The 12,444-nt window shown below is 42.2% G+C and overlaps 1 protein-coding gene across 2 annotated transcripts in view; it reads left to right on the plus strand.

Annotated features, from left to right (window-relative positions):
- Positions 1–1,853: 1,853 nt before the first annotated feature.
- The window catches only part of TMEM255B (transmembrane protein 255B), a 66,510-nt gene continuing 55,919 nt past the window's right edge, over positions 1,854–12,444 (plus strand). For both annotated transcript variants that reach the window (XM_068180232.1, XM_068180233.1), the window contains exons 1-2: positions 1,854–1,976; positions 9,000–9,142. In XM_068180232.1, coding sequence (XP_068036333.1) covers positions 1,916–1,976; positions 9,000–9,142 — 204 coding nt within the window. In that variant the 5' untranslated portion in view covers positions 1,854–1,915. The remainder of the gene's footprint in view (positions 1,977–8,999; positions 9,143–12,444) is intronic.

Below are 12,444 nucleotides of genomic sequence, written 5' to 3' on the forward strand. Positions count from 1 at the left end.
AGAATTCTTTGCTATCTGTTATCCTTTTCTTTGCAACATCTGGTTCAGCTAGATTTTTATCCATTTTTTTTCTCTGATCCCACAGTTTCCAACCCAGGAAACTGTACTTCTATTTCCTGTAGGTCCATTCATTTTCAGGTAGCTACTTATCCACTAGCTCCACAATTATTCTTGATCTAGTCCAACCTCTTTTATGGGATGTAAGTGCTATACAGGATTTTCCATTTTGGATTTAAAGTAACTCCATGCTCAAATGCTAGGTCCATGCAGCCCCATCAATCATTTTTCATAGTTTCTTAATATTTTCCCTCTCATATCCAGGACTGTAGGATATTCTTGTAGATCTATTCTTGGTTCTCAAGAAATTTGCAGTAAATAATGCTAGTCATTAATCAAAGATTATTTTTGATAATCAAGTTATTTTTAAAGGATATATAATATCCTTATATTTTACTGAAAATAATTATAGAACAGATTCCCTTTAGGCTGTTGAGTCTGAACAGTGACTGCTGGTAAACAAAAGGTTTATTGCGCATCTGACCTGATAATAAATGCTGTGTATGGTATTTGTTTTGCATCTATCTAGGGAATTGAATCTTCCCCAACTTTGCTGTTATTTACTGCTGGTGAATATTTCTATTCATAGCCATCCCAAAACCCGAGAGTCTTTACCAGATTTTGGGGAATTTGTGTCACTCTTATCCACTACCACTTTCAAACAAATTTCTTATTTGTACCATCACCATCTCTGTTTTCTCAATCTATTACTTCATTAATTTCTATTAAAACCTAGTAATTAATAGTACAAATACTACCTCTACCCTATTTTTTTCTTCTTTTTTCTATCTCTTCAGGTTAGAGGATGCAAAGAGAAAAGAATTTGTGTTTGGCCTTAGCTCCTGGCTTACTTATCTTCATACACTACAGGGGTAGTACCTGAGAAAGTTGTCTCTTTCCATCTAACCAATTCCTGGGGAAATCTGCCAAAGACTGAAGAACTTAAATACATATATACATATACATTTAGAGGTTGGAACAGAAGAAAAACAAGAATGTTAAGTAGAGTTGTGCTTTTTGGAAGTGGGAGAACACAACATAAGTAAAGCACTTGGCAGCCTATCAAAAACATTTTCCACAAAAAAAAAAAAAAAAAAAAAAAAAAAAAAAAAGCTATTATGTTCTCTGCTATCAGCACAGTGCCTTTGGCTATTTCTTCTCAGTTGTTGCTAGACTCTGTTGCAGGCAGAAGTCACACAACCCTGCAGTAAATAGCACTAGAAGCCACAGCTGGCAGTTCCTGGGAAGCAGCAGGACAAGAGTCAGAAATCGGCACAAGGAATAAAAACTGAGACAGTGAGGCTGAGAAATTGATAGACACCATGTAAGAAAAAGAATAGCCCTGCAGCATCTCTTGACTATTGACATTTCCTGTCTTGCCTACACCTGCCTTAACCTCTGTCTCTGAGATGCCAGCTTTAGTAATTTACTTAGCATTTCCGATTGCCGTTGCATTTTATTTCTGATTTATATATATAAATATATATATCTTAAGTGAAGAAGAAAGCTGCAAGGAAAAGTTTGGGACAGTTCTGATCTCCACCAGGTGTCAAATTGGCCAAGAAGAAATCCAGAAGTGACGCCAAGGCTGAGACACGGGTAGGACATACAATGAATGAAGCAGCTGACGGTTGCACAAGACGAGACCTGGTCCGTGCTTCCCCCGAGGACTGGCACCGGGAGCTGCGGCGAGCGAGGCCAGGTCCGGTTGGGCGGCCGGGTCCCCCCGCGGCGGGGGCGGCGGGGGCAGCGCCGCTCGCCCCGCCCCGGCCCCGCCGCGCCCCGCGGGGCGGACCCGCCGCGCCCCGGGCAGCGCCGGCCGCGGCGCGGAGCGGAGCGGGGCGAGGCGCTCCGGGAGATGATGGCCCCGCCGCCCGCCCCCGCCGTGTCGGGCCCGCTGGCCGTGCTGGACCCCGCAGGTGAGCCCGGCACCTGCCCCGCCGGGTGCGTGCGCCCCGGGCATGCGGCGGGGGAGAGCGGCAGCCGGCGGCGGGGCTGGACGGCCGGGCTGCCCCGGGCTCGGCGCCGCTGCCCTGGCGCTTCAGTCGGCGGGACGGGACGGGACGGGACGGGACGGGACGGGAGGGAAGGGGAGGACGGGGACTATGCCCGGGCTGTGCCCCACAGAGCGGCAGCGCAGCGGGGGCTCAGCCCGAGATCACCGGCGCGATGCGCGCTGCCGCTCATCCGCTCGCTCGCCGAGGTGTTTAAAAATACCGGCTCTTCTTCAGAGCTTTCAGCTGCGCTGGGAGAATCCCAGCTGTGCTGAAGTTAAACATTCGGAGGAAGAGCTTGGTACGGGCCGCGGACGGGAAGTTAATGTAGGAGCCATCGTGCTGGCCGGTGGCTGCGCTGGAGCAGGCGGAGGTGCCCGCATGTGCGGGGCGGGCTGGCCACAGGTGTTGGGTTCGTTTCCGTCCTCCTGGTTCTCCTAATTGAATGGCTTGTGTTTACAGCGTACATCCTGAAATACAAAGGCAAAAGAAAGGTCGAGTATTTCGTTATTCCAGTGGAATTTGTTAAAGTTTAGAAAATATAGAATTTACTGCTGGGAATTACTCTGTGTAACGTTTGAAAGGACAAGTAGAGACTTTGCTATGCACTCAAGGATCTCAACATCCTGGTGAAAAATGTACCAGATCTTAATTTTTGTCTTAACTTGGAAGAATTATATTGGTGTTGAAAATGTGGCCGTGGAAGATGTGCTGTAACTTAAAAACATTTTCAGGTAGTCATGGGAAAAAGAAGGATCTGTATGACAGCTTTAAACTAGTGATTAGCTGCTCATTAAATTATTTATTGGTGAAACAATTGCAGCCAAAATAATGAGGTCATAGTGATACTGCATGGTATCACTATAGCCACACTACATAGTATATCAGGGCTTTTGGGGTTGCTTTTTAATTTTGTTCAGTATGGATATTTTCTGGTAGAATTGTAAACTGTTTTCCATGGTCTTGAATATATAATGCACTTGTAGAAGCTTACTCAACAAATTAATAATAAAGGTAAGAGATGGGCCTGATAAAAGCTGCTGTCTTGTGCCTTGAAATGAATGCTGTTGCATCTGGTTTAATTAGTTCAGCACTCTGGACAAGTCAAGCATTTAATCAGAAAAGGGAAAGTAATCACCAGCAGCAGGTGTGAGCATCTCTTTTAAGCATCTCAATCCGTCACATTTAATTTTGGGAGGCAATGTAGGATTAATTCAATTTCACTGGCATGAAACAGTTTTTAAGATACACAAAACTGTAGTTGAGAGAGAGATGACACTGAAGTGAGCATTGCAGTAATTAAAAACTTATAATCTAGCTCAAAAAATCTCCTAAAAATTTTCTCAATAGCAGCAAAACAGTGCATACCTTTGGTGCTAAAGTTTGTCTGTGGTGAATTTCCACTTAAATTATCTTTTTCTGTGTGCTTAATGTCACTCTCTAAAACATGTCACAATTTTCAGTAGTATCCATTACATAATAAAAATGCACTATTTTTTTTCCTGTTACAAAAGTTTCCTTCCCTTTTTTCTCATAGTAAGATGCTAATAAACATCAGGCTGGGGCATTATTTAAAAGAAGTGTTTCCATTTTGATCACCTTAACTAGATCAGAGAAGAAGATACAGAATTATGTGGTGCTAATATTCAGCAAATGTGGCTGTAATCCCAGCTAACTGCTACGTCCTACAGTGACATTTTCCTCACCAAAATTATACCGCACTTTTTAACTTTATGATGTCTAAAGATAGATTTTAAAAGAAGTAGTGAAGTTAGCAAAGTATAGTTTCTTTGGTCTAAATGTAAACTTTCTTTAGTTCAGTTGCAGATTGTATGGAGGTTTTCCAAGGCGGAGAGATGCTGTTTCATTCTGTTCTTTCTTTCCCTCAGCCCCTGGACACATTCTGTGCCACGGACATGTTTCATCATTAATTAATTCATTGCCCTTTTAAACTCACTCTTTACTTTGTTCAAATCCAGACCCTACTATTCATGATTAGACCCACCACTTTGCAGTCTCATACATACCCTCCCCACAAAGCCATTTATTTTTCCATAGTCTTCCTGCAAATTTAATTTAACCCCCACCCATTGCAAACAGAGCATTGTAATACAATTTTGTTTTCTGCAGCTGATGAACAGACAGAAGTTTTTTCTGAGTGCAGCAGAGTGTGGTCTTCAGCAGGCACTTTTTCTTTTTGCTCTCTGGAGGGTGATCTCAATTTCCCCCCTGATGAGCCTTTCTCTGTCCCAAGGAGGCAGCAGTCTGCTGTCTCTCTTCCTTGTCCTGGTGGCGTTTTCTCACCTTCCAATGTGGAAGCAGGGCTCAAGCAGATACTTTTCCTGACAGATGTTTAGTGAGCAAAGCAGAGAGTGGTTCTGTGACTTTTTGTGCACCGTTTAGGCCTGCACCAGGCAAAGCACAAGCCTGTCATGTGGAAGTTCTGTTACCTCTCTAATTTATCTGTAGTGCCTATTGCTGCAGTTAATACTGCAAAAAACTCAGTGCCCAAGGCTCAGTCAATACTTCACTGGCCAAAACTGCTGAAGAATATTGCCAATAGATGTTAATAACATATTCACACCCTCTATTGACCCCAGCCTCAAGCTAATGCTGATAAGGATAGGAGAAGGTTTCTTCCTATAAGCTTGGTTTTTTTATATATTTAATATAAGAATTTAAAGTTATAATTAAATTGCATTAAGGTCCAGACTAGGAGCTTAATAATAGTCATACCAAATCATTGCTAAAGAAGTTGAAGGTAATAAATGTCAAAATTATTCTGAGAGTTACTTCAGTACTAAAAAATTGGAAAGCGAATAGCCTCCATTAACTGTTTCCTGCATTCCAGGAACATTAGTGTTGGAAGAAAATTCAGGCTTACAAATCTTGACTGCAATGTTTCCTCTGCTCTTAATTTAACTGCTTTTCTTGTGTATGGCCAGCCTTCAGTCCAAGCCTTGCCACAGAGTGTCAGGGAGGAAGGCTGGGCCAGGCACGCTGCCTGAGCTGGAGACAGGACTTCTGAGTCTGGCATTGGGTTTTGGCTGGCAGGTACATTAAAAAAGGATCCAAATAAACTGCATGGCAACTCCTACAAACAGCAGTAAACAAAGGCTTGAAAAATCTTGGGACCCAACATGACTGAAATTGCAAAAGGAAGCCTTTTAATTGTGGGAACCCTTTGGAGCAGTAACTTCTGAAGATATTAAGCTGCTTTGCAAATATTACATAGGCCTCCCTGTGTGCTGGTGGCTTATATGCATGCAATTACACATACTTTGATAGAGCAAAGATTTTTATTGTTGTGACTAAGGAAAACCAAACAGCCATGGTAAAAACCAATTTGGGCCGATTTCTACCCATCTTCTCTAAGCACGTGGAAGTCTTTGAGAAGGAGTTCTTGCATGTGCCAGCCTCTTCTCCAGAAAGGGCCTTTTTGTGCTCCTGCACATAAGTCATCTCTCCTAAGGGTGGAGTTCATAGCTAGCGACGTGGTTATTTATCAGAGTTTCCTAGACTATGAAAAAGGGGAGATACAATTGGATATTTGCCTCTATTTTGAGATGCAGGTGGTAAAAGATCAATAAATATGAGAGTTGAAGAGTATGGCATTCATAAATTTCTTCTGATGTGTGTAAATTTCAATGTCAAAATGTAGATCATACCAGAAAATGTCCCTACAAATAATAACATCTTTTTCTATTCTGTCTCACTAAATCCACATCAGTTTTACTCCAATTACAAATAAGAGCATACTTTTCCTAAGACATTTTCCGGCTACTCAGGGTGATCAAACTCATGCCTTTCATTATTCATAATCAGAACTCAGGAGGGTGGGTTGGACCCATAGTTTATTTCCATCCAATCTTATCAAGCTTTGCCAGTACAGGTGCTACTCTGAGGAAATTGTGGAGGCTTGGCTCCTCAGGCACTTTCTGGTGGTTTCAAGAAGTCTTGGCTGAGGGTCATGTGCCCCACTGGCTTTGGGAAGGTTTGTGTTCCTGTGTCCCTTTACAGTATGTCTACATTGCAGCTGCAGTTTCATATCAGTGGATATGAGCACACATACCCAACCCACTCTTAGTCAGCTGTCTTGACTATCATAAAACCGTAGAAGAATTCAGGTAGGAAGGTACCTCAGTTGCAATTCCAACCTCCTGCTCAAAGCTAGGTTAACTATGAGGTCAGGCCAGGTTGCTTAGCGCCTTTTCTGCTTAAATCTTGAAAACCTCCAAAGTTGGAGAGAACACAAGTTATTTGGACAACCTATTTCAATGTTTGACTGTCCTAATGTTGATTTTTTTTCTGTCCTTTTTCTGTCCCAGTCTGAATCACTTTTTTGTACTTCAGTTTGTCTGTGGTCTTTTTTTTCCTGCTGTGCACCATTATGAAAAGCCTGAGTCTGTTCTCTTGACAAACAACTCAAAGGAATTGGAAGACTGCAACTAGTTCTGCCAAAAGTCATCTCATCTCCAGGCTGAGTAAGCCCCATTCCCTCGGCCTCTTCTCATACAAAGAGAACCAGCCCCTGACCTTCCTTGCAGTCCTCTGGTGAATTCATTGCAGTTAATTTATGTATTTCTCTATACTGAGGGCCCAAAACTGAGTGCAATATTGTGTCATCTAAAAAGTGCTGAATAGATGGGTGTAGTTGCTCCTCTGATCTACTAATGATGCTCCTGTTAGTATAGCCCAGGATTCTGCTGCTAGGGCACGTGTCTGGTTCATGATCAGCTCATCATCTACCAATGCCCCCAGGTCCTTTCCAGCAGAGCTGCTTTGCAGCCTGGCAGTCTCTTACCTACATCATTGCAATGCATTGTTCCTGCCTTTGCTTTGGCATCATGTTTAAAACCTTGCTAGAATTAAGGCAAAAGACATCCAATGCTCTTCAAGTCCAGTCTTTTTGCCATAGCCGGCACCTGGGCTGGTCAGACTAAACTTGGCTCTGGTAAATCCATCCTGACTGCTGCCAATCACCTTTTCATTCAGTGCCTAGAAATGTCTTAAAGGAAGACTTACTCCACCTTTTTGGTCCCAGCATCCCAGGAACCAAAGTGAGGTTGATTGGTTTATAATTCCGTGAATCTTCATTTCAGCCTTTTAAAAAATGGGTGGAGCATTTACCTTTCTTCAGTTTTGGGGATTCTTTAATCTCCATGACTTTTCAAAGATGATAAAGTATGGCAAGGGCATCAGATACTATTAACAATCTGGAAGATACATTGAATGAATGATTTTAGTCTGTAGGAATGACAGCGGGTTTGGGGAGCTGCACATCTGAAATCTAGTTTTCCCTCTTGGCCATGTGAACTAGCTTCACTGAAAGAACCGTCTTCAACTCCACACACTTGGTGAAAAACCGGTTGCTAACAAAAACCTGTCTGCTTCCATGTGCCCAGTGACCCTCCATGGATTAACGGGGAATTGCCAGAGGAAGATAGCAGAGACACAGGCTGGAGGAGAGGTGTCTGGAAAGTCTTAGGAATTATTTCTTTATCTTTAGCAGGAAGACTTTGTACATTCAGGTGAAAGAGACTTGTGTAAGCTAATACCATCAATAGATGGTATTTGTCTTTAGGAAAATAGCTTATATTTCATTCTAAAAGACTGGAATCAATTTGACTGGTTGTTCTACTGGAGAAATGTCAGTAAACACAGCTTGTTATTATAAATTAATTTTTTTACTTATTGAAATTATTTGACTTGGTTTGCAAACATCACTGATCTGGTCTGGCTTTTGAACTATAAACATGTAACTGAGTTACGTGACTTCAAAAATGTCCACGAAACCCAAGTGACTCATTGCAAATGGCTTCTGCTTTCATTTTGTCTTTCCTGCATTTCCTCTGCTTTTGCTTCCAGCAGTGCCCCCAGAGCCTGGCCCAGGCAAGCCTGCCATTCCCTCTCACCTCCTCCTTCCTGCTGAGGACTGCTGCCTCCAGGCTTCAGTGCAACATCACAGTGTCTGCCTTCTCCTGAGGCCGGGCAGTCAGGCAGCTTTGTGAGGCCACAGAGGGAGAGAGACTGGCCCTGCTGTGGCCAGAATGTGCTTTCTCAGAAGCTCCATCCTGCCCAGGTGCAGTGTATGGTACCATGGCATCGTGTGGCCCAGTGCTACAGGGTGATCCTGCACACTCCAAAGTGAGAACACCAAAAATGGAGACCACAGTTTCATTCACTTAGGTGTCTTTTGTTAGAGTCATGTATTAATGGCTTTTTTAGTCTTACATAAGTCTGTGCTATGGGCTGGGGCCCTGGTGTGAGTAACCTCTGGCTACAGCTCAGATTTTCCACTGGATAACCAGGTTAAGTGCCTTGGAGCAGCCTGCAAGCTGGAGGTGAGCATGCTGGTTTTCAGTTTGGAGTATCTGGGTCCAAATCCCAGTGAGAATGAAAGGATTTCACTGAGCAGCCTCTGCTAGAAAAGTCTCATGTATCATTACCTGATAAACTCTATTACAGCTTTGCTTCAAGGATACAGATTTCTTACCCCAGTAAACATGAAGAGCACATTCGTTTTCATGATAGCATGCAGACCACCTGCTCATCTTGTTTCAAATATTCATTTTTATATTCAGGCCAAATAGAGTCAAAATGACACTTCACACAGGTAAGCATTTGAGTCCTGCAGGATCTCATCAACATGAACAACAATTAAAAATGCTACTGAAGACAAAGCATAATTATCGTCACTGACGTACAGTTCAGTTTAATAAAAACTCATCTCATGCTTGTACCCAATGCGTGTGCATTAAGCTAACTCTAGCTAACTCTGGGGGTTTTAATTCCTTCTGTTGTCTGGCAGCAATTTTCTTTAGTGGGAGAACAACAGAGGGTAATCTACAGAAAAGATTAACAAAAGAAAATCTTTCATCGTTTTGTATTTGTTCTGCCATGATTGCAATGAAAAGGTCTTTTCCTTTTTCCCCTCACTCTCTACAGGACAGTTTGCAAAAAGGAAGAAGACTTCCCTTTGGTTCACAGTGGCACTGCTGGTGGTGTCTGTTTTCATACTCACCATAGGTCTGGCAGCTACCACACGAACAGAAAATGTTACTGTGGGAGGCTACTACCCAGGCATTGTTGTAAGTAAAAAACCCATTTTAGAATATTAGGTACATCCAAATAAATTATTATCAGCTGTAAATGGGAAGCTCTGATTGCTTGAAAAAAAAAAGAAAAAAAGACATTAGTCCTGTGTCATTTCATGGAAAAGAGATGCTGCTTTGTTTTTGATCTAGTTCTATTGTGTTGTAAGGCAGGGGGGTAAACTATATTTCTGAAGTGCCCCAAAGGAGAGGCTGTTAGTGGGTAGAAGGAGGTCAAGGCTGCACTGCACTGTGCTGAGCTCAGGGAACTGTGTGAAAACCTGTGCTAGACTCCCACTGGTCTCCATTAGAGGTGGGTGTCTGTGTGACTGGACAGTAGGCGTGGGATAGATTTGAACAACCCTTTAGAAGTTTACTGCTTTGATGGAAGGAAGAGCCACTCTGCTCCTGTGTCTGTGTGCCAGGAATTCAGCAGTGTCCATGGCAGAAAAAGCCCTGCTAAAGGACGTGTGGAGACTTCTCCCTAACATCCTTTGTTGCAGGCTTGCTGCCAGTTCTCTCATACAAGATCCTGTTTCTAAAATCCTTAGTCTTGTTTTTGCCTTGGGAACAGACTGCTTAAAAGCTTTTCTGCAGTGGGCACAAGGTTCGAGCTCCGCCTGCTTTGCCCTGTGGTGCCTCTGCGGCTTCTGGGGAGGAGTAACCCTGCCAGCCCCTTGCTAGTTCAACCCCCAGGCCCTTTCTGATCTCAGGAGAAGGGATCAGTGATATCTCAAAGTGTGTAAAAGCCTGGAGTAAAAAAAAAAAAACAAAAAAAAAACTAAACAACTTATTAAATACCTGAGTTTTAAATCCGAGGAGAATGGGTAGCAAATAGAGAAGGGCTGAGTTAACCAAGGGGAGGTAGAGGCTGTGAGGTGAAGAAGGAAGTTCACCTGTCTACAGTTAGACACTGCTTAGGTGTGTGGCTCCAGTACTGCCAAAGTATGTTGTTAGGTACCATAATTTCTTGCTCTCTATGGAATGAAATGCCCAGAGAAGAGGGATATGGATCTTCTAATACTGTGCATACACCATTAATAATTTGTGAGTTAGAACTGTTCCTCCTAAACAATTCCTCTTACATCTTAGTGTTATATTGAGAACAGGACTTTCAGAAAGATAATTTTAGAATAATGATCTATAAGAAGTAGTGTTTTAAAATTAGAACAAAAAGCAGTTCCAGAAATAAGACCTTAATAGAATGATTTTCCCTTTCATTAACCTAAAATAGATAGATTAATACTGATAAAGGTCTCTTCTTCCAAAATTTGACATAAAATCCTTTGTAAGACCACATTATCTGCCTTCATCCCTAGAAAGAAGTTTCATTTTTAAACTGCTTTTTTAGCAAGTATAATAAGTAATATTTCATTAATAAACAGATAGAAAAGCAAGAATTAATTATATTGCTTTGAAAACAAAACCTTTTCTTAATAATTTTCCTTTGTAATTGCTAATGTAAATGTCATCAAGATATTAAATATCACAAACGTTTAGCAAGAATTAAAAGTGCTGTGCAAATCTTACATGGTATCTTGCCAAAAGCCTGGTCAGAGGTGTGTGACTGTTATGTTTCTGCCTCACTGCCAGAAGTGACTGACTCCAGTGCAGCATTGGCAGACCGACTGTCATAGAGTTGTAGAATGGTTTGGGAGGGCAGGGTCTTTAAAGGATATCTCAACTCCTCTGCCATGGACAGGGACATCTTCCACTAGTTCCACCACCTTCACAGTAAGGAATTTCTTCCTAATATCTAATCTAAACCCACCTTCCTTCAGTTTGAAGGCATTACCTCTTGTCCTATGTCTTCATGTTTTTTTGAAAGGCACCTCTAGGAATTGGAAGGCAGTAATAGGGTCTCCTCAGAGCCTTCTCTTCTCCAGGCTGGACAACCCAAACTCTCTCATCCTGCCCTCATAGAAGAGGTGCTCCAGCCCTCCGATCGTCTTTGTGGCCCTGCTCTATCCTCACTCCTGCATGCCCATGTCCTTGCTAGCTGGGAGCCCCACTGAAGGCAGCACTCCAGCTGGGATCCCACCACAGTAGAGGAGCAGAATCCCCTCTCACCATCACCTTCTTCAGCATGTACTGAATAGCACTCAAAGGTGCTTCTCTTCTCTGCTGACAGTAGAGGGAGCTTAGAAAACCAGCATAGCCCTGATCTCACTCAGACTCTTAGATACCTAAACCGGGGGAGTGAATTTGTCACTATATTTAACTGCTGGGCTCAGAGAAAAGCAGGAATATGTGGAGAGACAATGTTAATTTAAATTTAAAATAAGGTCTAGTTCTCATAGACTTCAGTAGTAAAATATTAATCTCACAGCTGGTAGATAAGGTGAAATTTCCACTGACCTTAGGTAAGCAATTTTGGTCTTAAAAACCATTAGAATTAACCCTGCCTTGAAGACACCTACAAAGATGAGTAACACTATCCACTGGCAGAGATTTACTTGTTTCTAGAAGTATTTGCAGAACAGGTCTTCAGGGTTAGATCCATAGTACACTTTGGCTTCTGCCAAGTTCCCACTGGCTTCAAGAAGAATTAAGTGCCTTAATTTCCCTGCATATGTGGTCACTTGTAATTTGTTTTGAAAAATCTTTTTTCTAAATACACCTTTATGGTGCAAGGTATTACCTGAACTTATGCATCCTAAGTAATTGAACTTAAAATATTTCTGTGCGTAGATGAGTTAATATAATGTTACGATTTGGAAGGTGTCTGCACTTAGTAGATTAGAGCATCTGTTGGGACTGCATTTTTGGAATGGTCTGCAAAGACAGAGTTGGAACTGCTTCAGCCTCATTTCTTTATAAATATTGTTTATACTTAAATATTTAATGTCACTTCTCTGTGACTACTTACTGTATTATTTTTGTTTGCTATTTCTATACTCTTTCAACAGGGTTCTTAGCTGACCTGGACTCCCAGAGCTCCCAAACTCCCTGTCGTCTAAAAAGACAAAAAACTAGCTAATAAGATCCTAAAACAATCTCAGTAATGCTGTGACTTTCATCATGATCTCCATGATTCTGCTCCTTCTGATTTAATTGTTATTGTTCTGTGTTTGGTCATTCTTTTTATTCGCATGGATATTACTCATTTTGTATTCCCTGCATCAGCCATAAATGAGGCTTTATGGATTGTTCCTGTTGGAATGAAAAATGGGGCTTGGAACCAGATGTCATTTTGATGTAGTTATCTTAATTTGCAAAGTTGCTGTCCCCTGAACAGAGTGTCCTTGCTCACAGTTCCAAGTATCTCTACTATTTAGCTGTCAGCATGGGTGTGCTTG

The sequence above is a fragment of the Anomalospiza imberbis genome, chromosome 2, assembly GCF_031753505.1.
Source record: "Anomalospiza imberbis isolate Cuckoo-Finch-1a 21T00152 chromosome 2, ASM3175350v1, whole genome shotgun sequence".
In the NCBI taxonomy this organism is placed as follows: Eukaryota; Metazoa; Chordata; class Aves; order Passeriformes; family Viduidae; genus Anomalospiza; species Anomalospiza imberbis.